This window comes from Eschrichtius robustus, chromosome 16, assembly GCF_028021215.1.
Source record: "Eschrichtius robustus isolate mEscRob2 chromosome 16, mEscRob2.pri, whole genome shotgun sequence".
In the NCBI taxonomy this organism is placed as follows: domain Eukaryota; kingdom Metazoa; phylum Chordata; class Mammalia; order Artiodactyla; family Eschrichtiidae; genus Eschrichtius; species Eschrichtius robustus.
The window spans coordinates 64,009,522-64,035,124 of record NC_090839.1 but is presented as its reverse complement, the minus strand read 5'-3'; the positions used below and the strand labels follow the sequence as shown (position 1 = coordinate 64,035,124).

At 52.6% G+C, this 25,603-nt stretch overlaps 2 protein-coding genes and 1 long non-coding RNA gene across 7 annotated transcripts in view; 2 read left to right on the top strand and 1 right to left on the bottom strand.

The window, feature by feature from the left end:
• Nucleotides 1-2,577, top strand: part of TXNDC11 (thioredoxin domain containing 11) — a 64,640-nt gene extending 62,063 nt beyond the window's left edge. For all 4 annotated transcript variants that reach the window (XM_068565978.1, XM_068565977.1, XM_068565980.1 and 1 more), the window contains one exon: nucleotides 1,820-2,577. In XM_068565978.1, coding sequence (XP_068422079.1) covers nucleotides 1,820-2,462 — 643 coding nt within the window. In that variant the 3' untranslated portion in view covers nucleotides 2,463-2,577. The remainder of the gene's footprint in view (nucleotides 1-1,819) is intronic.
• Nucleotides 2,505-13,181, bottom strand: SNN (stannin). Of its 2 annotated transcripts, XM_068565982.1 has the most exons (3): nucleotides 13,108-13,164; nucleotides 5,951-6,053; nucleotides 2,505-5,723 (listed from the first exon to the last, which is right to left on the bottom strand). In XM_068565982.1, the coding sequence occupies exon 3, from the start codon at nucleotides 5,630-5,632 to the stop codon at nucleotides 5,369-5,371; it is 264 nt and encodes an 87-aa protein (XP_068422083.1). In that variant the 5' UTR covers nucleotides 5,633-5,723; nucleotides 5,951-6,053; nucleotides 13,108-13,164; the 3' UTR covers nucleotides 2,505-5,368. The 2 variants fall into 2 exon arrangements, with proteins under 2 accessions (XP_068422083.1, XP_068422082.1); XM_068565981.1 differs by lacking the exon at nucleotides 5,951-6,053 and having other exon boundaries at nucleotides 13,108-13,181.
• Nucleotides 13,182-13,443: 262 nt separating this feature from the next.
• Nucleotides 13,444-24,918, top strand: LOC137778756 (uncharacterized). The gene is made up of 3 exons (XR_011076994.1): nucleotides 13,444-13,572; nucleotides 13,908-14,168; nucleotides 24,707-24,918. It is a non-coding gene; the product is annotated as an uncharacterized lncRNA (long non-coding RNA).
• Nucleotides 24,919-25,603: the final 685 nt, after the last annotated feature.

Sequence of the window (25,603 nt, the reverse complement as noted above, 5' to 3'; positions counted from 1 at the left end):
TATAGCCCCTCTTTGGAGCAGATAACTTCTACCCCATTGGTCATTTTGTATTTAGCCTTTGACACGCTAGAGGTGCGTACACATACTCCTGGTGAACTGAGACCAGAGGCCAATAAACAGTGGGACCTTCTACCACTGCACTTTTAAAATGATAACCATTTTGGAAGCAGTTTGTTGACGCCCTGTATCCTTGCGACTTCTAAGAAGTTTGAAAGCATTTTAGCACACCCATCAGGTAGGTTCATGGAGATTGCGCCAGAAACTCTAAAATAGCACGTTTACCGGTATCGTTTTCTGTCCTGTAAATGTCTCCAGATACACACACTAAGCTCTTTGCTGGGGATGATGCACATTTGCTCTGTCTAGAAGGGCAGGTTGTGTTGCAGAACTTAGGGGTGGATCCAGCCTCTGCTTGTCCGTCCTCACCCGCACTTCATGGGGGCCAGGATGTTCTTAGTTGTCAGTTGAATGGCTGGGGGGCCCCACTTGGAGAAAGCTTACATGTTAAGAAAACTATGCTTTAAAGGAAGACGTGGTTATATACTTACCCCCAAAGTTTAAAAATTATTCCATTTACCTGAAAGTTTCCATAAACATATAAAATGGGACATATCTGATTTTAATTTCCCTGTGATTTTTATTTCATAGGGAAAGGGCTACCCTTTGATAGAACACCTTTTGTCTTTTCTTAGGTGTTTGGCCACTGGCTTTGTGTGTGGAGAGGGTGTGCAAGCTCTTAATGAGGGATTTCTGGTTAGTTTCTCTAAGGAACCATGTGGTGGTGGTTTTTTTTTTTTTTTTTTTTTTTTCAAGCTAACATTCCCTGAGCCTTCTTCAGGTAACTCATGCAGTCCTTACAGCAGTCCTCTGGGGGTAGATGAGACTCATATTCCCCCCTTTACAGACAAAGCAGTGCAGGCCACAGAGGAGTCCTGTGAGGCCCCGGAGGCGGGTGGGCCCTGGAGTCGTGCCCTTCACCTCCACTCCTTTAATACTGGATGGTGTCTGCCCCCCTCATGCTAAAGCTGCTGGTTTGGATTTATTGCAGCCAGGTGGTGTATACACAGGTAAATGTATCTGTGGTAGAAATTCTGGTCATCAAGACAATTGGATGACAAGTTCTAAAAAGGAATTTTGTACATCAGGACTTGCAGCAAAGCTTTGGGGAAAATCCCCTTCATATGTCACCCTCCTTCCTTATTCTGTGCTCTCAGGGCCCGGCAACCTTAATTCCTCAGAGCCCCTTGGTCTGTTTGTCAAGGGTGGGGCTCCAGTAGCACCTCCACCATCGTGACAATAAAATGTGTCTCCAGATGTTGCCCAGTGTCCCCTGGGGAAGGGAGGGTACAGTTACCCCAGTTGAGAACTTTTGCCTTGGATAGTGTGTAATAAGTGCTTGCTGAAGAGCCAGGCTGAGTGTTGGAGGTTTTTCCCATCTCGCCAAGCATTGTCGATGGCCACAATAGTGACATGGGTGGCAGTCCTGCCCCCGGACACCCTTCCTGACACGCCACTGGGCGTCTGAGAGCACACGGAGGCCCCTCTGCCCTGAGTTCTTATCTTTCTTGGAAGGTTGTGAACAGAAACTGAGCTCTTTGTCCTCAGGAACAGACACACCTTTGAGATAAACCACCTTAATTACAGAAGCAGCATATGGGACATCCTCAGCTTTGTAGAAAATTTTTTGCCCGATGACAGTTTCCATGCTGACTTCCTTTTGGTAGGAAATAAGCAGCTTGACCTTCGGCGGCAGTCTGGTTTTGGACTAAGAATGTTGGTGTGACTCTCTTATCTTTGACTCCTTTCCCTTTCTCTCCAGAAAGGACCTAAGTGTGAAATACCCCGAAGACCTTCCCATCACCCTTCCGAATCTGCTGAGGTTCATTTTGCATCACTCAGACCCTGCTTATGCCCCCCAGAACTTGGTTAACCCTCCTACCAAAGAGTGTCTTCAGAGAGAGGCCGTCCTGCAGCAGGGGCACATCTCCCATCTGGAGAGGGAGATCCAGAAGCTGAGGGCGGAGATCAGCGCCCTGCAGCAGGCGCAGGGGCAGGTGGAGGCCCGGCTCTCGAGCACGCGCAGGGACGAGCAGCAGCTGCGGCGGCGGCAGCACACGCTGGAGAGGCAGCACAGCCTGCTCCAGCGGCACAGCGAGCAGCTGCAGGCCCTGCACGAGCAGAAGAGCCGGCAGCTTGAGGAGGTGGCCCGCCAGCTCCAGGAGCTGGCCGATGCCTCGGAGAACCTCCTCACCGAGAACACCTGGCTCAAGATCCTCGTGGCCACCATGGAGCAGAAACTGGAGGGCAGGGACGGGGCCGAAGGCCGTGCTCCCCCGGACGAGGCGCGATCGGGCTACCGCAAGCCCTCGGGCGCCCCCCGGCTACCAGCCAGCACCCCTCCGCCTTCCAACGTCAGCTCCACGCTGGCCTCCGAAAGGAGCACCGAGAACAGGACAGACTAACTTTGAAAATGACACGAAGAAATCAGAGGTGAAGACTGTACATTGCGAATATATTTATGCAAATTTTATTGAAATTTATTGTAAATAAAGATTTTCTCAGTGGTCTAGAAAATCAGCTTGAATGTCGTTCAGCTTTTATTGAACAGGGGTGACATCCCCTCCACTTATTGCACAAACTTGGTAGCTTTGAGACAGAAACAGTAGCACAGTCCACTTGAAGACTGGTCTGAAAAGTTAGCCCATTATTTTAGCGGCTCAGTGTCGGCGTTCCCTCCCCATCCCCCTGCTGTTGCTTCTGTGATGACATGCAGAATGAAAGGCTGATGTCCTGACTGACTAGTCAGAAAACTTGGACGCAACAGTTGGGCTATTCAGAAAGAATTCAATGAGAGGTCATAACTTAACTAAGCCATTTGAGTGTGTGGCTCTGGTGTCTATGCTAAAAAAAGTAGCTGTTGACCAAGAACAGTGAGAGCTGTTATGTGGTTGGTCACCAGTTCTGCAGGCACTTCCACTTGCCTCCAGAGACCCCACTAGTGCCCCACCATGCCCGTGACCCTCACCCGGCACTGACGCCGTGCTGCTGGGCCAGATGCAAATGGCACAGATGTCGTGGGATAAGGAACCTCCAGGAGTGAAACTGAGGAGAAAGTGATGCTTCATCTTTTCAAAACTGAAACTGCACCGGCACAGTAAGAAGCTCAGGGCGAGTTTGACAGTCAAGCAATGGTCATTGTCAGGGTCAGGCTCAGGGACTGAAAATGCAAGTCCCCGGAGCTCCTCGGTTACTTGGGTAAAGGAAAGACAGCCTTAGGTGCAGGCTGCCGGCTGCAGAAAGTAGAGGTAGAAAGCCTGAAGTTCTGAAACGTGAGGGGAATGGATCGAACACCCCTACACCTGCCCCATTTTTCTTATGTCCTTCATTAGGAAATACACCTCCCTGACCTTCCAGTTGACCCCTTTAGAACTTCTGACCCCTCCTCCCGCCCACACCCTGTGTGCTGCTTACAGGGCCTTCTGCTGGTCTCCAGCCTGACTCATGCTTGGCCATCCCCAGGTGGGGGCCAAAGGCATTTCCTCCCCTGTACTAAAGCCCGGCCGCCTTCTAAGGATTCCTTAGTAGCCCACGTGTGCTGTCTCAATCCTGCCTTCAGCTCAAATGGCCTAACTAGCTACCCCTCCCCTCCCCCCAAGCTATACCTTAATGTTTGACCGTTAAGTTAGGGGTACGCCGCTAAAAGAAGTGTTCCTTAAGCTCCCTCCTAGGGGTTCTAGAAAGTTGATTAGTTCAACATGCTTTTTAGAGGAGATTGGGATGAGGCCAGAGGAGCCGCCTTCCGCCTGACCAGGAGGCCAGAGCTTTGAGGGGGAGCTGGGAATCGGGGGCAGCCCCTGGCCACCCGGGAGCTGCCTGCCCATGCTGCTGGCAAGGCGGCTCAAGTGCTGAGGGCCAGCGCTCCCCAGCTCACCCGGGGCTGGCCTCCAGTTTATTCCCGAGGATGCAGACACAAGTCACATTTTAATCATGATAGCTTAGGGTGTGCTTAACAGTGGTGGGATTAAAAACCTAAGCAAGTTCACTGAAGTACACACAAGGGACATCTCGGAGGGGCGGGGTGGGAATCACTGGCCTGACCAAGAGCCACCAAACGCCTCACCTTTGTGAAAACCAAATCCTGAACCTGAAACTCACTCTCCCCCCAGCCGCCTCCCCTGGGCGCCCACTAAGCACAGGCTGCTGGGGGCTCCTGTGTGCAGAGGCACACAAGAAGTGACACTTGGCGCTCTTAGAGCAAGGTCAGGGGACCCTCCTTCTAGGCGGCCCACTGAGGAAAATGAAATCCAGGACCCAGCAGGTGGGTGGGAATCTGGGAGGAAGGGAAGCGAATTTGTGAAAAGGGCGGGGGGAAGAAACCAAGCGCCCCCCGCCGCCCCCTCCAGTGCGGAAAATATTAAATACAACAACAAACAAAAAGCACAATGTTCTCTCCTTCCTGGGCCAACTGGGTTTGGGATACAGGTAGCCACCGCGGCTCTGGTGTCTCTAGCGAAGCCTGTGCTCAGTAAAGCTGGGTGGGGGGGGGCAGGGTGCTCAGCATGCTCAAGACCATGGGGGCCAGAAACTGCTCTGCCACTAGGACGCCTGGCAGCCTCGGGACTCGGGCCTCGTGCCCTGACTCGTCCTTCACCGGCTCCCAAGCAGCTGCAGTAGCTTCCTTGCAATCACTCCACCAGCAACAGGAACTGGCATTTAACAACCTCATCTACCTAGAGCAGGAGGGGGCGGGACGTGCTGCCGCTCCCATTCATTGCTCACGAAGCAGAAATCGCCAAAGCACCCCAACGGGTCAGCTGCGAGACTTAAAGCCGACGTGTCACGTCCTCTACATACACACGTGTATCTGAGGCCCCTGCCAAGTGCAATGTGGGCCTTACAAGTCTAAGACCCTCCCTCCCGCCTTGACTCAGCGTTAGTACGGACAGTCCCATGTGCTCTATATTTTTAAAAAATCAGCAAAAGAGGCTTAAGCGCGTGCTTCTGGGGCCTATTTACAGTTCACAGGCTTGTGAGTTCACGCATTACAGTAGTAGCTCCATCGAAAACAGGCTCAGCTAAACATTCAAGTAACAAAAGCGCCGTGGGGCCGTGAGCCCCAGCAAGGTCAGGCCTGCCCACTGCCTGCAATGGGCAGTCCTACCAGGAGGCTGAGGGGTTGCCCAGTGCCACTGAGCCCTGGCTCAGGACCGCCGGGACCCCAGGAGTCGGTGCATGCGATGACGAAGCCCGGCGCGGCCATGCCAGCAAGCGTCAACCCTTCCTCTCAGATGGCAGCACGTCTGTGGTTTCGTCCCTACTGCGCCTCTCGGCTGGCGGCGGACAGGCCCAGGAGCCTCCGCATCCCGGCTCAGCCGTGGACTTCAGGGCCGTTGGGGGTCAGCTTGGCCTTCCTCTCCACGCACGGTCCCTTGGCCGAGTACTGCACCAGCAGGAAGGGCTCCTTGGTCTCGCCATCCCCCACGATGCTCTCCTCGTCCTCCGACTGGCTGATGCGCTGCAGCCGCAGGTAGCACCAGCAGCCCAGGATCAAGGCCCCCAGGGCAGCGATGGCGATGAGGATGACGATGACCGTGACCACACCGGTGGTGGGGCTGTGGTCCATGATGGACATGGTTAGCGCTTGAGCGGAGGGGACCCCTCTGCAGGAAGGTCTTGGTGGGGACGGCTCAGCGAGGCTGGAACCCAGGCTGGACACGAGAGCCCTGAAAGAAAGAGCAAGATGAGGCTACACCGGGGAGTCCGCCGGGGACCCTGACAGCCCACACGCTCGGGCTTGCTCTTCCATGGGGTCTATTTTTAATCAGTTCTTAAGCCTGACCGTCCTGCCCTCATCCTAGTGAGAAACAGGCTGGTTGGCATTTGCTGGGTTTTTTTGTTCATGATGCCACCAGTGTTCCCCTCGCTCACCCCAGCCACTTCCATTTAATACCTTCAGTGCCTCTGCTACCAGACAGGCAGTCATCCTCGCTCAGCACGAACCTGACAGGCAGGAGAGGGGGCACCCGAGACCTCCGTCACCACTGCAGCAGAGGCTGAAAGAGGGTCTCTTTAAGGTGAATGTTTTAGAACTCCAGCACCACTAGGTGTTCAGTAACTGCTCACAGATTGAAAGCGCTTCAGGGACTTCCCTGGTGGCGCAGTGGTTAAGAATCTGCCTGCCAATGCAGGGGACACGGGTTCGAGCCCTGGTCCGGGAAGATCCCACATGCCGCGGAGCAACTAAGCCTGTGCGCCACAACTACTGAGCCTGCGCTCTAGGGCCTGTGAGCCACAACTACTGAAGCCTGTGCGCCTAGAGCCCATGCGCCACAACTACTGAGCCTGCGCTCTAGGGCCTGTGAGCCACAACTACTGAAGCCTGTGCGCCTAGAGCCCATGCGCCACAACTACTGAGCCTGCGCTCTAGGGCCTGTGAGCCACAACTACTGAAGCCTGTGCGCCTAGAGCCCATGCTCCGCAACATGAGAAGCCACCGCGATGAGAAGCCCGCGCACCGCACCGAAGAGTAGCCCCTGCTCGCCACAACTAGAGAAAGCCCGTGCGTGGCAACGAAGACCCGATGCAGCCAAAAATAAATTTAAAAAAAAAGAAAAAAAAAGAAAGTGCTTCAAGACAGCCAGAGATGAGGGATTCAAAAGCAGGGAAATGACATCAGCCCCTCTCGTGAACAGGGGACATATATAGCTCAAAGAGTCTTCTGGAACACCTGTGAGAGAGTGCAGCCGACAACAGCCTTTGCCCACAAAGAAGCTGTAGCTGACCTGGCTCCGGAAAAACTTTGAGGAGGGCAGGGGAGAGCGGGACAGACCAGCCTCTGCCGGCGTCTTGGTGCAGGAGCCAGACCACAAACGGGTCAATATGCCAAACACCTGTCACTACAAATGCAGGAATGCAATGCTGGGAACATAGGGGACCAGATGCCACGATGCTAAACTGGGCGGGGCAGGTGAAACTCAGGGAAGTGATGCTGATGCCGAGATGTGCATGTGCGGGAAAGCCAGCCCCTGAAGAGCGTTCCCGGCAGGGGAACACCGTCTGCTAAGGCTCTGAAGGCAGGAGGGCCCGCTGGCAAGTGCGAGGAGGAGCCGAGGGAGCCGCCGGTGGCTGCAGCTGGAGATCAGCTGGTTTGGGTGGGGGCGGGGAGGGGGTGTACGTGCCCCAAGGCCCAGGCAGCGACAACCCACTGAGGTTGGTGGTGGTGGCTCCCCTGGGTCCCAAGACCGACCTCGCACTTTAAAAATTTCTCCTGCCTGACCGTAAACGGAGCAAATAATAGTAACTAACACCCAGGTGGTTACGAGGATGCCTGCGACGCCTGGGCACAGTGGGGGCAGAGTCGATGCTCAGCTGTCTGAATCTGTTTTTTTTTTTTTGGAGAAGACAGACATCAGTGCAGGTAGACATCACTGGAAGCAGAAGGTTTTCCCTCCAGACAGGATGGAACCTGCCCTCCTGGAGCAATGACGGCTTAATTAGAAATGATTCTTATCCACACCAGGGAGCCCTCCACCCCAACCCCAGGGCCAGGTTTGCCTGAAGGTCAAAGGCAGCTAAGTCAACGCCCGTGAGTCTGTCCGGGGACCGGGCCCTGAGAAAACCCTACAGACCACCAGAACTGCCCTGCTCCCACGCCGATCTGTGCAGAGGGGTCCTAGTCAGGAGGGGGCGACATCCCTGGAGTCTGCCCCCTTCTTACTGCCCCCAGGGTCAAGCCGCTGCCATCACTCTCAACAGGCTCCCTGGTCCACCTGTGGGGGCCACTGCAGCCAGTGCCCCTGTCACTCAGAGGAAAGACCCCAAGTCCCTGCAGTGACCTACGAGACCTGACGAAGCATCTCCACCCCTGCTCCTCTCCCGCTGACCCCACGCTCCTTCCTGCCTCCAGACCTTTGCCCAGCCAGGTCCCTCTGCCCAAATGCTCTGCTCCCCTTACCCTTGTGCAGTGGTTCTCAAGTGGGGGCAGCCGTGCCCCCCAGGGGACATGTGGCAACGTCTGGAGACATTTTTGATTGTAACAGCTAGTGTGTGTGTGGGTGCTACTGGTATCAAGTGGATGGAGACCAGGGATGCTGGTAAACCTGTCACATGGCATGGGACAGCTCCCCAAAGACCCCAGACAAACATCAACATGTGGAGGCTGCCCTGGTTATTAACTCCAGCTCAGGCGGGGAGCCTTCCTGACCCCGCGGCCCAGGAAGTCCTCTTCGTCCTGTGGCTGCACTCCCTCCTACCCTCCCTCCAGGTCACCAGCCTCAACGTGCAAGCCTGGCTTCTGTGTCAGAGCCATCGGGTTGGCACCTGCCTCCCCTGTTGGGCCGTGTGCTCCGTGAGTGGCCCTGCACACTTCTGTGCCCACCCAGAGGCCTCTGGCGTCTCCCCTGCCACCATCAGCTCCCACAGCTCTGCTCAGCCTGTCCTTTTGGGCCTCCACATGGAGCAGGTGATTCCCCCCAACCCCCAGAGAGCCTGCTGGCTGCAGCTGGGTGAACCTGCCCCAACCCCTGTGCTCTCGTCCCGCTCGGGAGCACACCTGGCTGCCCGTCCCTCCCCGCCTCACCCTCTCCACTGGCTCTTGTGTCCAGCGCCTGCTGGGGTGCCTGCCCTCCCCCTGGGTTCCTGACAGGAAGGCAAGTCAGTGTCAATGCAGAAGGGGAAGTGTGTGTGTTTGGGGAGCAGGGGGTGGTTCAGGGGCAGGAAGAGGGAAATCAAACAATGGCAGCAAGACCTGGGGAGGGGCGACCCCAGGGGCCAAACCAGCTGAGGAGCCCAGGAAGTGCCTCTGAGTGCTGGGGTGGGGGTGGGGGGGCGGAACAAGCGGTCCCGGGACCAACAACCAACCAGCAAACTGAGGCAGCGGTAGCCCCAGCTCCAGGGACCCTCTGAGAGGAGCAGTGACCTCAAAACCCTGTCTGCTGCCCCCGCCCCAGGTCAGGAGGAGCGGGCAGAGCCAGGTGACCAGGCCACAGTCATGCCTTGCCTGCGGTCCCTGGCCCTCCCTTGAATGTGTTTGTTCCTTCACTCAGCAAGTATTTCCTGAGAACCTATCTTTTAAAAACTCTGATCATGTCATCCCCTGCTCAGAACCCTCCCTGGTACCAGCAGAGAATCCAAATTCCCTGTTTCCCCAGCTTCTTCACACCCTTCCGCCCCCCCACCTCAAGCCCTCTGCACTTTCTGTTCCTTCTGCCTGGAGTGTTCTTCCCTGAGTGTCCCGTGACTGGTTCCTTCCCATCAGACGGGACTTCCTCAGAAGGTGCCTCTTGGGGGCTGCCTTCCCAGATCACCCAGGCTCCAGACGCAGCCCACCCCCACTGGCCATCGTCTCGTACTACTTCCTCTTGTTTCCTGGCGCTCTGCCACGTGAAATTCTCTTGGGTCAGGGAAGGTGTTTCCCTGGCTGCCGTCTCCTTCCCGCAGTGGACGCTGAGCCTGTAGGAGGGCACTGTCCATCTTGCCCACTGCTGGATCCCCAGCCCTATTACCAGCACACAGCAGGTGCTCAATGAATGTCTGCTGACCGCCCACTCCAAGCCCGGGGAGGCAGTAATCAGAGGAGACCTTGCTTGCATGGGGATCACGGTTGGCAGCCCCCACCCCTGAATGCCCCCAAATCTCGAAGCCACCACGGGTCCCCTCAAGGGAGCTGGCAGCCTGCGTGGAAGGACAGGCTGCAGGCTGAGCATGGGGGCAGGAGCCACGTGTGCAAGTGGGTCCCAGGCAGGCCTGGCCCAAGCCCACGGAGGGGCAGCTGTCACCGCACGAGCTGTGGGGAGGGGTGGGGAGGGGAGGGGAGGGGAGGGGAGGGGAGGGGAGGGGAGGGGAGGGGAGGTGCCACTGAGATGCAGATCCCAGAGGAACCTGAAGCATGAGGGCGGCCAGCCAGTTCCCTCTGAACCCTCTTGGCCTGGGCTGTACCCCACCCCTTGCTTCCTCTCGTCAGGGCCTCCCTCCTGCCCCTCCAAGCTAAGATGTCTCCTGCAAGTCAGCTGACCCCTCACCCTGATCCAGGAAAGCACACAGGGCAGGACGCGGAGGACCACAGCTTGGGCTAGGTAGACGCCCAGGATGGCACGTGGGAAACCTGGACCCCCTTAGAACAATCACCAAAGCAGTTAACACTTATTCCATACCATCATCTACTCCTCCCAACAAGCCCGTGGCTAGCGCTGCTCACCGTTACCATCCAAGTTTCACAGGTGAGGAAACTAAGGCGTGGAGAGCTTGAATGGATCGTCCAAGAGTGAACTTGGACAGAATAAAGGAGGATGGGACCCAGAAGTGGGGCCCAGCAGAATAAAGGGAGGGGTCTTCTAAGTGCAGAGGGTCAGGCCAGCCTGGGAGCCAGAGCACAGCCGAGGACTGTAGTCTCCGGGCACTCTAGGGGTGGGCGACGGGCCACGCTCCCCCAACCTCTGTAGCATCTCCTTGCCAGCTCCCTCAGTCAGGACGAAAGCTGGCACTGGAAGCCCAAGGCCATCTGGACCCCCCAGACACACAGTGCCAATCCGCCACCCTCCCTCCGCCCTCCCGCTCCCACCTCCCTCGGAGCTCCCACCTCCCTCAGACGGATTCAACAAGCTCTGAAGCCCAGCGTCTGCTGACACCACCCCTCTGACCTCGCCCCCTGCCCCACCCCCAACCACCGATGGGTTCAGAGGACAGACCCTGCATCGGCCACCAGCAAGCTGAGGGCAGGCATCCCCCACTGTCCTGCTGCCCTCGGAGGCCCGCGGCTTAGGTCTTCCCCAATGTTGGGTTGGGTTCTAGTTACCCCTGCCTCTTCAGGGGACCCCAAAATGAAGCCTTAACCCCACTCCACAGGTCCCTTCACACACTCAAGGCCCAGTGGAGCCCAGCCAGCAGCAGAGCAGATAAGAGTCCCCTCCTTTGCCCCACACCATCCCTCCACTATCATTAGCTGTTGTGACCCAGCCAAGCAAGCTGCTCCTAATGGCCTCAGTTTCTCAGCCTGCAAAATGGGAAAGAGGCCTTGACCTCAGCAGCCAGGTTGTGGGGAGGCTGAGAAGTGATAAGAAATGTGAAAACAGAAGGGCTATGGGGCCACCAGGTTTGTGTGTCACCAGGCACCACACCTTCCTGGGTGTCACAGGGTCGCCCCTCACTCCCCCCGAAGGACCTGCTCCCAGGAGGGTACAGGGCCTGGTCCAGGCCCAGTGCCACAAACAGCGCCTTCCTCAGGGACACGCTGCCACCTTCTTCTCGCTTAACTGGGCACATCATGAGTGTCACCCAGCCCAGCTGGACACCAGCTTGCCACCCCTCCCCCCCTGCAGCCTCCACCTTCTGGGGCTGCCCTGCTTACAGGGGACCCACCACCTCCACGGGGGTGAAGCCATGCCCCCCTTCCCTCAACAAAGCCATCTATCAGGTGTGCCAGCAAACCAGGCTCTTCGGGGGACCCCAGTTCACAAACCGGAAACATTTCCTGCCCAGTTTCTGATTAGAAACATAGGACTGTGGGGAGGACGGGGCATGACAAGGGGGCAGGTGGCATATCTGCTCTGTGCCAGGCCTGAGCAGGCGCTGGGACCCAAGGAAGCATCACACAGGCCCCTGCCCTCCAAAAGCCAGGGCAAGAACAGTGGGGATGCGGATGAGAGACTGACAGTCATTGGGCTGTGCCCAGCTCTGTGGCCAGTGTCACCTCACCCTCACCACCCACCCATTACACCACGGTCCTCCCGGAGAGGAAGCTCGCACCAGCACCCCCCAGGTTCCCCTGTGCAGAAGAGGAAGCTGGCGCAGGCAGAACCCCAGGGACTGCCCCAAGGTCAGTGCGAGTCTCCTGTGCCCCCACCCTGTGAATCAGCCACTGGCTATTCTCACAGGCTGCCCCAGGCTCAGCTCACTTGCCAAACAACTTTGGTAATAACAGTAGACGCCTGGCAAAAGTTGGCAATAATTACTATGTGCCAGACACTGGGCTGAACACTTCACACAGATAATCTCCTTTCAGCATCAAAACAACCCTAGAGTTATTACTATGCCCGCTTTGCAGATAAAGAATCTGTGGCTCAGAAAAGTTAAATCAATTGCCCAAGGTCACACAGCCCAAAAGTGACTGCGCAGGGATTCAAACCCAGGTAGCCTGGATCCAGAATCTGGGATTTCAACTGTGACACTAAAATGTCATATTATTTGACCCCCGCCTCCTCGCTCCCTTGCCTGAGGGACCAAGGTGGACAAGTGAACCCCAGTCCGCCCCCACCCGAAGAGTCTGGGTGACTGGGGTGGACGGCTCTATGCTGGGGACACAGGGATGATAAGCGCCCTGGCAGCTCCCGCGTGCCAAGCGCGGGCGACGTGCAGGCGCAGAGCCAGGCGCGCTCCACGCACCCTCTCATTTAACCCTGCCAGGCGACTCCGTCGTCTCCCCGACTCTACCAAAGAGCTAAGCGAGGCTGGAGGGAGGAAGGAGCTCGGCCCAGGGGGCGACAGCTGGAGGGGAAACGACAGCTGGAGAGGCAACTCCAGTCGGCTTGACTTGGCGCGGGGGAAGCTTAGAGGACGGGGGACTACGAGACTCAGTCATGCCCACGCCGCGCAGTCACCACCGACGGAACCGGGCACCAAACGCCGCAGCCCGTCCTCAGTTTCCCCACCTGCGAAATGGGCGCCAGACGTCGCCAGGACCCCCACCCCTACCCCCTGCAGCCCTCCTGACCACTCTGGAGGTTGCCAGGATCCCCGCCTCCTGTTATTTTAAAAAATCCCTAAGTGTCCGGAGGAGACCCGCGGCCGGCCTGGGGCGCAGAACTGCGGGCCGCGGTGAGGGGCATGCACTGGGTTGGGGGGGACACCAGCTCGCTGCAAAGCCGCCGCCGCCCCCCGCCGCCTCCTTTGTCCCGATCTCGCCGCAGCGCAGCGGACAAAGAACCCCCGCCCGCGGGCGCGGCCCCCCGGAACAGACCCTCCCCCCGAAGCCGCGCCCCCGCCCGGGCTGCCCCTTCCCCGCCGCAGAGGACCCCCCCCCCCGCGCGCGCCCCCACCCCATCCGGGGCGGCCCCTTCCCCTCCCGCAGGCCCCCGCCGGGCCCAAGCGCCCGGCCCGCCCGACCCCTCTCACCATGGCGCCGCCCGCAGCCCGGCCCGATCGCCCCGATCGTCCCGCAGCCCCGCGGGCCCGGCTCCGCCCGCCCGCCCGCCCGCCAGCCAGCCAGCCAGCCAGCCGCCAGCCAGCCAGCCAGCCCGGTCCGGCCGCAGCGCACAGTCCGGACGCAGGAGCCCCTCTCTGCGGCGGGCGGGGTATCTCCGGCTCCGCTCCGAACGGGGGCGGGGCCCTCCTAGAACAGCCAATGGGAGTCCGCGCTGGGACGGCTGGGCGGGGCGGGCCGGGGCGGGGTCACGTGCGCGCGGGGCGGGGGCTGAGCGCAGCTGGCAGAACTGGGGGCGGGGCGCGGGTTCGGCCTCCTAGCGCGCCGATTGGGCGCGGGTGGGTGCGAGGCCCGGGCCGGGAGCCCAGCCTCCAACCCCCCAGAGGCTCCCCTTACTCCCGCCAGCTTACGGAGGGGAAAACTGAGGCGCACTGCAGGTAAGAGTGTGGCACGCTGCCCGGAAGCAGGGGGCGGCAGCACCCCGGGCAGGAGCAAAAGATAGGCAGGACCCCTAAGTTAAATGTCCTTCCTTGGGGAGGGAGCTGGTTGTTCACTCGTTTATTAGTTCATTAATTCATCATCCATCTGTCCATTCATTCAACCTTTATGGAACACCGACCATGTGCCGGGTACACCAGTGGTCGCGGGTACAGCCACGAACAAGACAGATAAGGACCCTGCCCTCACAGAGCTCTCATTTTGCTGCGGGCTGAAGCTGTGGGGAATTTGCAGCCTCTTGGCCTCTTATAATCATGGTTATTTAATTTAATAGGCCCTCACCAAGAGCTATACCCTGTACTCAGCTCTCAACACATTTCATGGAGACAACGGGGAAAGGGAGAGCTACTCATTTTCCAGTTGACGCTCCAGAGGGCTGAAGTACCACAGCCAGCATATAATGAGGGCAGGATTGGAGGCCACGCCTGTCTGCCTGGGAGTTACTGCCGGTTAGTCCACTTGTTCACCCAAGAAGGCGGTCCAGCAGGAGGACACTCCCCCTCGTGGCCAGCCGGGGCCCATAAGAGGGGCAAGGGTGGGTACTTTAAGGCCTCTGTGGCCCAAGTTCCCTTTATCGCCACCTCTGGCTTGGAAGGCAGGAGCGGGGAGGTGGAGCCCCTCATCCTGGAAGCTGGGAGTCTTGTCTGGAAATGTCTTTGCCAGCCTCAAGCAGAGGCCTCTGGGAGAAGATGGAGGGCCCAGCTCTCAAGGCCATAGTCGCCACGCTGTCGCTGGTCTCTCCTTCCTGCTTCAAATGCGCCAAGCTGTTTCCCACCTCTGGGCCTTTGCCTGTGCTGTTTCCTTCCGCTGAAACATTCTTCCACTCCCATCTTTCAGAGGGCCCTCCCTGATCTCCACCTAGCGCGGTCCCTTTGTTATTTTCCCGCCTGTGCATTGCGAAATTGTACATTTGCAAGAGTGTATGATGCGTGCCTGTGGAGTGAATGAATGAATGGGCAGACTGCAGACCTCCAGGTCTGGCCCTGCTGCGCCCTAGCCAAGAGGCCAGGCCCAGGATGTGAGCTGTAAGAGGGGAAAGTAAGAGGGGACAGAGAGTCAGAGGGGCTTCCAGCTCCAGGCCAGCTCCCCAGAGGCCAGAGCCAGACAGCCCAGAACGATTCCTGCTCCTGAGTCTGCGTGGCGCGGCCCTCAAGGGCTCCTGCCCCATTAGCCACACCAGGGAGCCCAGGGTGAAAGGAAGCAGGTTCTTCCCACAGACCCAGTTTCAGCGGCCTCTGCGGTCCCAGCCTCAAGTAGCCAAAGACCTCATTAGTGGTGAGCACTTGAGAGGAGCAGCCTCAGAGCCCCAGAGCCAGGGTTGTCAAAGAAATGACAGGGGAAGCAGGGACACTTTGGGGGAACAGGTTCTGGGAGGAAAAAACCAGAGGGGGAATGCAGCATAGCATAGAAGATGAGCGTCAGACTGCCCGGCTGCAGTGCAGCCTTTCCTGCTGGGTAGCTTTAGAAAAGCACCCTAATCTCTCTGTCCCTCAGTTTCATCATCTGAAAAATGGGGGTGACAGTAAGTTGACCTCACAGGGCGCTTGTGAGTACCACAAGTGCTTGTGCAGAGGAAACAATTTCACTCACTCTTAACATTAGTAATAGGTTTGAACAGTAATGGGGTTGAACCTGGGCTCCCCCATTTGGATCTTGGGCAAATCACTGCATTTCTGTGAGCCTCAGGCTCCTGGTCTTCACAGTGACAACCCACCTCTGGGGCCCTGAGAGGTGGGGGACTGGGAATAGCCCACCTGGGTCCAGCCATCCCTCTTGCCCAGAGTCAGTTGCTTCAATAATAATAACAATGAATGAATAATAATAGCAGCAAACCCTGTTCTGAACACTACGTATGCATAAATTCATTTTAATCCCCATTTTACAGATGGGGAAACTGAGGCACAGAGTGGTACATGTGCACAGAAATCACCTGGGGGGGTCTTGTTAAAATGTAGACACTTAGTAGGTCGGGGCCCGAGCGTCTGCATTTCTCACAAGCTCCCAGGTGGTACTGATGGTTTGGGGACCACACTTTGAGCAGCAAGGGGCTAATGCGTTTGCTAAAGGTCACAGGTGTTATGCAACAAGCCTGGATCTGAGCCCGCACAGTAGGCTGCCGAGTCCTGCACTTAACCGCCACCATAACTGCCTGCCCCAGCCCTAGCTTTCTCCCCTACAAAGAGGCAGGAAGTATAGCTCCCCTCCCCAAGCCCATTTCCTCTCTCGGGGCCCCTACCACCTCCCTCCATTGGTGACATCTGGCCTGTAGAACCTCCCTGCCCCCAGCATCCCAAGGGTCCTCCTATAGATGACATGGAGGTTTTCAGATGCTCATTAGCCAGGAAGATAATTAAGGGCGAGGGCTGAGATCACCCTGGCTCCCTGGGGCTTGCTGGGGCCCAGCCGGGCCTGCCCTGTGCCAGGCTGGCCCTGTGCCTGCTTCCCTTGGGGCACGGAGGGACTGGGACAAGGGTGGGGTTTGCTGGGGAGTAGAGAGGCCTCAGCCAGCCTCCGGGGAAACTCCAGTGGGGCCTCCTTGCCAAGCCCACAGCTCTTAGGGTTCCAGGCCTAAAAATGAAATGAAAACTGCTTGGCCAGTGGGAAGTTCCCCAAAGGGAGAGAAGTGAGCCACTGGTGCGTTCTGCAGGGCGAGGTTAGGCGGGACACGGAGAGGGCGCCATCTTGTTCTGAATCACACAGCAATCCTGGTCAAGGAGAGAAATCCTCCCTTGCTGGTGGGTGGCTTTAACATCTCTCTAGCACTGGCTCGGCTCCCTTATAACCAGGAGGGAGCAGACCTCAGGCTGACAGTCTTGGGCAATCCACACTCTTGATCTAGAATTTAACAACGTGTTGTTTTTCTGCAGTTTATGTTACTTTCTATTTTTGGCACAGATATTGCTGTTCCATTTTTGATAGTGACATACCCATTTGTTTTTATTTATTTATTAAAAAACATTTTTTTTTTTGGCCGCTCCGCGTGGCTTGCGGGATCTTAGTTCCCCTACCAGGGATTGAACCCAGAACCACGGCAGTGAAAGCACCAAGTCCTAACCACTGGACTGCCAGGGAGTTCGCCCTCTCTTCCTTTTTAATTCAGTCTATTCAGGGGAAAAAAATAAGTGAGTTAATTTAAAGCAAAATGTAACAGAAGTAACTGGAGATGGTAGGGGGATATGGAAGCAGTGAGGACAGTGGAAGACGGATGGCTGAAGTGGGGAACCTGCCAGAGGTGAACCCCACAGCCGCTCGCAGCCCACTCCTCTTAACTGCAGGGCCAGACAGAGCCCCCGGCCGGGACGGAGACATCCCATGGGCTCCTGTGTTGACCGGAAGAGTCCAGCTGGGTTGTCATGGGTTGAGGGCGGCCTGGGTTGGCTCCGGTCTTCATTCCTGGAGTCTGTGTTATCAGCGTGATGAGGGGCAGACTTGGGGAGGGGGGAGGGCAGGGCTGTCCTGAGCCGCTCCCTGCCCCGAGCCTGCCCTGCGTTCCCACGGGCGGTACCCACCCCCCGAAACACACACGTACACCTGGGCACTGGCGCCCCTTCATCGCCCGTTCACTAAACCATTCATTTATTCACTCACTTTTTCATTCATTCAGCCAATCTTTATGGAGCACCTCCTCTGTGCCAAGCACTGTGCTAGTTCCCGGGGAGACAGGCGTGAATCAGACAGGAAACTCAGCCCTCACGGGGTTCACGGTCTCCTGGGGGAAGACAGACGATAAACACAGAAATGAGTACACTATAGGGGTTATCAGACAGTGTATGCGCTAGGGAAAAAGGGAAAGACAGTGAGGTGAGAGGTGTGGCGGCAGGGGCTCTCTGAGAAGGTGTGCCCCGAGCTGGGAGCATGCAGCCTCGTCCTGGCACCAGAGAAACTCACAGACGTGGAAGCAGGCAGACAGCGAGCTGTGCAGGGATCCCTTTTATTTTGATTTTAAGTAAATTTTTAATGAAACTTCAGGTGCAGAGAATTATGGACTGATCATAATCCAGATCATGGCGTATTCTCTTTGGTCTTACATGACCTGCTTTTCTGAAAAATTTCCACAGTTATTTTAATCACATGATACACACCAAGTAACCCATTAATCGAAAGCCAGAACCCTAACGGTGGCCCAAGTCCAGTCTTGAGGTTTCCCCATCCCATCCCCCACCCCGTGGTCCCCATCACCTTGGGTCCTGTCTTCATTACTCCCTGCTTTCCTCCTTGTATGGTTTTATCCTCAAAGTGTGTGTGTGTATATATGTATAGTTTTTTAAAAAATCTATTTATTTATTTTTGGCTGCGTTGGGTCTTTGTTTCTGCGCAAAGGCTTTCTCTAGCTGTGGCAAACAGGGGCTACTCTTTGTTGCGGTGTACGGGCTTATTGCGGTGGCTTCTCTTGTTGCGGAGCCCGGGCTCTAGGCGCGCAGCCTCCAGTAGCTGTGGCGCAAGGACTCACTAGTTGTGGCGCATGGGCTTAGTTGCTCTGAGGCATGTGGGATCTTCCCGGACCAGGGCTCGAACCCGTGTCCCCTGCATTGGCAGGCGGATTCTTAACCACTGCGCCACCAGGGAAGTCCCTCAAAGTATATTTTTTTATGTTAGTTTCTTCTTACTAACTTTATTAAAAGGCTACATTAGCTTCCCCAGGGCTGCTGGAAGCAATTCCCACAAACTGGATGGCTTAAAACAATAGAAATTTATTCTCTCACAGTTCTGGAGGCTAAAAGTTCAAAATCAAGGTGCTGGCAGAGCCACGTTCCCTCTGAAGCCTTTAGGGAAGGATCTGTTCCATGCTTCTCTCCTGGCTTCTGGTGGTTGCCAGCAATCCTTGGCAATCCTTGGCTTGTAGGTGCAGCACTCCAGCCCCTGCCTCTGTCTTCACATGCCTTCTCCTCTGTGTGTCATCACCTCTCCTTTTTTCCCCCAACATTATTGAGGAATAATTGCCAAATATGATTTAAAGTGTACAGTGTGATACTTTGATATAATACACATTGCGGAATGACTACCCAGATGAAGATAATTAACATATTCGTCACTTCACATAGTTAACTCCCTGTGTGTGTGTGTGTGTGTGTGTGTGCGCGCGCGCGCACACACGCACCTGTGTGCACGTGGTGGGAATGTTTAAGATCTACTCTCAGCAACTTTCAAGTATACAATAGTGAATTATTAACTATGGTCACCACGCTGTACCTTAGATCCTCAGAACTTATTCTTGTAACTTATTCTTGTTCCCTTTGACCTACATCTCCTCATTTCCCCCTTCCCCCAGCCCCTGGCAACCACCATTCTATTTTCTGTTTCTATGAAATCAGCTTTCTTTCTTTCTTTCTTTCTTTCTTTCTTTCTTTCTTTCTTTCTTTCTTTCTTTCTTTCTCTCTTTCTTTCTATCTCTCTTTCCCTCTTTCTCTCTTTCTTCTCCACATATAAGTGATAACCATACAGTATTTGTCTTTCTCTGTCTGGCTTATTTCACTTAACATCTGGTGGAATAATATTACAGTGTGTATGTATGTATATATATGTATACATATATATGTGTATGTATATGTATATATGCATATATATATGTGTATGTATATACATGCCACATTTTCTTTATTCATTCGTCCATTGAAGAACATTTAGGTTGTTTCCATATCTTGGCTATCATGAATAATACTGCAGTAAACGTGGGAGTTCAGATATCTTTTCAAGATACTGGTTTCATTTCCTTTGGATATATACCCAGGAGTGAGATTGCTGGATCATATGATAGTTCTATTTTTAATTTTTTGAGGCGCCTCCATACTGTTCTCCATGGTGGCTGCACCACTTTACGCCAACAGTGCGCGAGGGTTCCCTTTTCTCCGCATCCTCCCCAACGTTTGTTATCTCTTGTCTTTTTGATGATATCCGTCCTAACAGGTGTGAGGTGATATCTCATTGAGATTTTGATTTGCTTTTCCCCGATGATTAGTGATGTTGAGCACCTTTCCGTGTACCTATTGGCCATTTGAATGTCTTCTTTGGAAAAATGTCTGTTCGGGTCCTTTGCCCATTTAAAAAATTGTATTATTTACTTTTTTTTTTTTGTTTTGCTATTGAGTTGTGTGAGTTCTTTGTATATTTTGGATATCAACCCCTTGTCAGATATATGGCTTGCAAATATTTTCTCCCGTTCTGTAGGTTGCCTTTCATTTTGTCGATTGTTTCCTTTGCTGTGCAGAAGCTCTTTAGTTTGATGTAGTCCCACTTGTTTATTTTAGTTGTTATTGCCTGTGCTTTTGGGTCTTATCCAAGAAATCATTGCCAAGAGCAATGTCAAAGAGCTTTTTCTGTATATTTTCTTCTAGGAGTTTTATGGTTTCAGGTCTTACATTTAAGTCTTTGATCCATTTTGAGTTAATTTTTGTGAGTGGTGGAAGACTGGGGTCCAGTTTCATTGTTTGGCATGTGGATATCCAGTTTTCCCAGCATCATTTATTGAAGAGACTGTCCTTTCTCAAACATTGTGTGTTCTTGTCACCTTGTCAAAAATCAGTTGACTGTGTGCGTGGATTTATGTCTAGGCTCTCTATTCATTTTTCCTGGTCTCTGCACCTAGTTTTATGCCAGTATGTTTTATTATAGCTTTGTAACATAGCTTGAAATCAGGAAGTGTGATGCCTTCAGCTTTGTTCTTCTTTCTTAAGATTGCTTTGACTATTTGGCATCTTTTGTGGTTCCATACAAATTTTAGGGTAGTTTTTTAAATTTCTGTGAAAAATGCCGTGGGAATTTTGATAGGGATTGCATTGAATCTATAGATCACTTTAGATAGTTTGCACATTTTCACAATATTAATTCTTCCAATCCGAGAACACGAGAGAGCTTTCCATTTATTTGTGTCTTCTTCAGTTTCTTTCATCAGGGTTTTGTTTGTTTGTTTGTTTTGTCTCATAGTTTTTAGTGTACAGGTCTTTCACCTCCTTGGTTGAATTTATTCCTAAGTATTTTATCGTTTTTTGATGCTATTGTAAATGGGATTGCTTTCTTAATTTCTCTTTCAGATAGTTCATTGTTAGTATATAGAAACACAAATGATTTTTGTATGTTGATTTTGTATCCTGCAGCTTTACTGAATTCATTTATTAGTTCTAATAGCTTTTGGATGGAGTCTTTAGGGTTTTCTATACATAAGATCATATCATCTGTGAACAGATAATTTTACTTCTTCCTTTCCAATATGGATGCCTTTTATTTCTTTTGTTCGCCTGATTGTTACAGCTTGGACCTCCTCTTCTTCTTATAAGGACACCAGTCATTGGATTTAGGGCCCATTGTAACCCATAGGACCTCATCTAAACTTAACTAATCACGTCTGCAAAGACCCTATTTCCAAGTAAGGTCACATTTCCAGGTACCAGGGATTGGGACTTCAGTGTTTCTCTTCAGGGACACAATTCAACCCATAACAAAGGGAATCCAGATAACCTAAGAAAGAGTATCAAGCTGTCTGACTCTTATGGGGCTTAATTTCTTTAATAGTCTACGTATAGTTAAGATTGGCCCATATTGAGGTTCACTTGTTTTAACTGTTGTGTTATATGTCCACTAGGTCTGTATACCATGGCTGACCCATCTGCTGTCCTGTGGGTGGCCTTTTGGGTAGTGTCCAGGTGTCTGCTAATTTACAGTGCTGTTTGGGCATTCTCATAAGTGGCTCTTAGTACGCATGCAAAGAGTTTCTCTGGGATGTTTACCCACAAATGGAATCACTGGGACTCAGAATACGTGAATGTTTCACTCTTCTGAGATGATAACAAGGTACTTTATGTGGCAGTTGCACTAATTACACTCCCGCCAGCAGCACGTACGATCCACATCCTCTCCGACACTTGGTATTATTAGATTTAAAAATGTTTTCCAGTTGAGTGTGAAATTGTTGCCAGCTGAGATCTTTTTTTTAAAATTAATTAATTAATTAATTTATTTATTTATTTTTGGCTGTGTTGGGTCTTCGTTTCTGTGCGAGGGCTGTCTCTAGTTGCGGCGAGCTGGGGCCACTCTTCATCGCGGTGCACGGGCCTTTCACTGTCGCGGCCTCTCTTGTTGCGGAGCACAGGCTCCAGACGCGCAGGCTCAGTAGTCGTGGCTCACGGGCCCAGTTGCTCCGCGGCATGTGGGATCCTCCCATACCAGGGCTTGAACCCGTGTCCCCTGCATTGGCAGGCAGATTCTCAACCACTGCGCCACCAGGGAAGCCCTCCAGCTGAGATCTTGATTTGCATTTCTTGATCACTAATGATGCTGAACATCTTTGTCAACACAGGTATAAAATATATTCACCTATATTTCCTACTAAGGTTCTGAAGCTTTGGTTTTGACATTTAAGTCCGTAATCTATCACCTTTCCATCATTAAGTTCCAAGGATACTTACCTCTAATTCCTACTAAAAATTTTCAAGTGGTTTTTATTTGTTTGTTTGTTTTTGGCATTTAAGCCCTTAATCTGGAGTTGATTTTTGTGTAAGGAGGGATGGGTCGTATAATCTTAGGAGCTTTTGTAAAGTGACAAGTGTATTTTGGGGACAGTGGGGCAGGATGTTCGACTGGGACTCTTGAGTGTACTGGAAATTGTTCACTGGATGTTGAGTTCAAATTCTGCTCCTCCCGCGGACTGCCTTTGCGATCTTATACTTCATCTCCGTGATCCTCGGTTTCTCATCTGTAAAATGAGAATTATAGCAGATACTGCCCTTAGTTGCCATAAGGATTGCATAAGACAAATTACTCAGGAAGCTTCCCACATTGCCGGGTACACAGCATAAGAACACTAACTAGCATTTACTGAGTACTTACCATGTGCCAGGTGATGCCAAGCACTTTACATGTGTTATTTACTCACTTAACCCCCGACAACTCCATGAAGTCGATGGTATTTTCCACACTTTACAGACAAGAAAACTGAGTCTCAAATAGGATGAGTGAGTCCCCCAAGAGCACAATGCTAGCATATGTCAGAGGACTTAAACCCTGGCAGTCTGGCTACAGAGCCCTCACCCATCACCACCACGCATCACAGCCATTCCCTCCCTCCCTCCCTCACCCTCCAGAATCTAGTCTCTGGGCCCTGCTTCTCCAGGAGGAAGGGTCTAGAGGTTGAAATGAGGAAGTGATAGGCAATGGGGTTGACCCCTGATTCCCCGGTGGCCCCTGCCTTTGACTCTGAGGCTGGGGAGAGGCTGGGGATGGAGGGGAGAGGCGGGGCCTCCTGGTGGGGAAGTCCATCCATCTTCCCCCTCCCCAGAGGTAGTTGGCCATCACAGTGGAGACGAATCACAGGCCACAGTGTTCTCCCCGGTGTCATCCATTATTCACAGCTGCCATCCCGGGCCTGGGGTTGCTTTGGGGTCAGGCAGGAATTATTTCCAAGGCCCAGCTCTTAGGCGCTTTTATCCACAGCTGAGCCTGACCACAAGCAACTTTCTTCTCTAGATCTGAGGGCAGAGGACTTTCCACCGAGAGGGGACGGAGACTCCAGCATGAGTTACAGGCCTGCGACCCACTGACAGACAAAGCACTTGGGGCTGTGTTTGAGCCCAGCTCTGCCACTTTCCTGTTACCTTCTTGGGGCCTCAATTTCCTAATCTGTAAAATGGGAATAACTGGCTCCACTTTGCTAAAAGATTTAGAAATAATCTACAACTAGATGCATGAGTGGCCCATAGCTGGGCTTGAGCATCAGAGTTGCTATTGTGACATTTGCTTTTTCAGTGATTGTCTCCCAGGCCCTGCTGGGAATGTGGAGATGGTGTGACCCTTTAAAGTTCACCAAGTAATTTTTTTTCAGTTTTATTGAAGTATACTTGATTTACAATGTTGTGTTAATTTCTGCTCTATAGCAAAGTGATTCAATTATGTATATATTCTTTTTCATATTCTTTTCCATTATGGTTTATCACAGGATATTGAATATAGTTCCCTGTGCTATACAGTAGGACCTTGTTGTTTATCCATCCTATATATAATAGTTTGCACCTGCTAATCCCCAGCTCCCAATCCTTCCCTCCCCGACCCCCTTCTGCCTTGGCAATCACAAGTCTGTTCTCTATGTCTGTGAGTCTGTTTCTGTTTTGTAGATAGGTTCATTTGTGTTGCATTTTAGATTCCACATTTAAGTGATATCACATGGTATTTGTCTTTCTCTTTCTGACTTCCTTTGCTTAGTGTGATAATCTCTAGGTCCATCCATGTTGCTGTAAATGGCATTATTTCTTTTTTATGGCTGAGTAGTAGTCCATTATATGTAGGTGTGTATGTGTGTATATATATACCACATCTTCTTTATCCATTCATCTGTCAATGGATATTTAGGTTGTTTCACAATAGCCAAAAGGCTATTGTGAATAGTGCTGCTGTGAACGTAGGGGTACATTTATCTTTTTAAATTATAGTTTTGTCTGGATATATGCACAGGAGTGGGATTGCTGGATCATACGGCAACTGTATTTTTAGTTTTTCACCAAGTAATTCTCATTTGCATCCAGGATTGAAACCATTGTCTTCACCTTGGACTTCTTAAGAGTGGCCCCTCAACAAATAAAATGCAATGAAGAAGTAAAAAATTAGAGAGGGGGGTACCTATAATTCTGTAGCTCTCAACGTGTGGTCCCCAGCATCACCTGGGAGCTTGTTAGAAATGCACATCCTGGGACTTTCCTGATGGTCCAGTGGGTAAGACTCTGTACTCCCAGTGCAGGGGGCCCGGGTTTGATCCCTGGTCGGGGAACTAGAGCCCATGTGCATGCCGCAACTGAAGAGTTTGAATGCCGCAACTAAGAAGCCCGCATACCGCAACTAAAAGATTGTGCTTGCCCCAGCGAAGATCCTGCGTGCCGCAACTAAGACCTGGCGCAGCCAAAGTAAAATAAACAAATAAATGTTAATTTTTTTTAAATGCACATCCTTGGGCCCCACCCAAGCCTGCTGGATCAGGAGCTCTGGGGGTGGAGCCTAGTGAGTTGTGTTTTAACAGTTCCTCCAGGAGAGACTGGTGCACACACAAATGTGAGACCCACTGCTCCCTCTCCTTTGCTCACTTTGATGACACAGGTTGCCATGTTGTGAGCTGCCACGTTGGAGGGGCCCACGTGGAAAGGAACTGAATGCTGCCAACGTGTACTGAGGGAGCTTGGAAGCTGGGTCCTTGCCCAGCCATGCCTGCAGGTGAGACCATAGCCCCACCGACACTTAGATTACAGTGGGAAACTCTTAAGGGTTCTCACTGGAGGAAGTCACGCCCAGATTCCTGCCCAACAAAAACTATGGGATAGCAAATGTTTGTTGTTTTAAGTGCTACGTTCTGTGGAAATTCATTATGCAGCAAATAGATAACTAATATGGTGGATATTGGCAGGAGGGAGAGAGATGGGTGGTGGGAGGGAATAGAAGGATATACTGGAGTAATCTAAAGTCTACTTGAATGTATATGGATAACAGATTCATTTTGCTGTACACCTGCAACTAACACAACATTGTAAATCAACTCTACCCCAATAAAAATTTTAAAATAAAAAAATAAAATAGAAAGATAACAACAACAACAAAATAAAGTCTACAATAAAAGGGGTTTAAGAAACATAAACTGATTTCAATGTGCAGACCTTGTTTGGATCCTGATTGAACATATTAACTGTTTTGTTTTAAGTTGATATTTAGGGGATGTGACCACCAAGGGGATCCTGGATGATATTAAGCTGTTATTGTTCACTTTTATTTGGTGTGACAGTGGCTCTGTGGTTATGTTTTGAAAAAGAGGCCTTGTCTTTTGGAGAAACATATTGAACTAGTTACAGATGAAGTGATACTCTGTTGGGGAATTGCTTTAAGATAGTCAGGGTGGGGAGGGGGTAAATGTGAAAGAAAATGATGAGTTGATGGTTGGGGAGGGGAGGGGACAGTGCTTGGAGTCTCCCTTTACTGTTCTCTGTGTTTTTGTATATGTTTGAA

Excerpts from the sequence above, each read along its gene's own strand:
- SNN (XM_068565981.1), bottom strand. The coding sequence starts at position 5,632 with ATGTCCATCATGGACCACAGCCCCACCACCGGTGTGGTCACGGTCATC.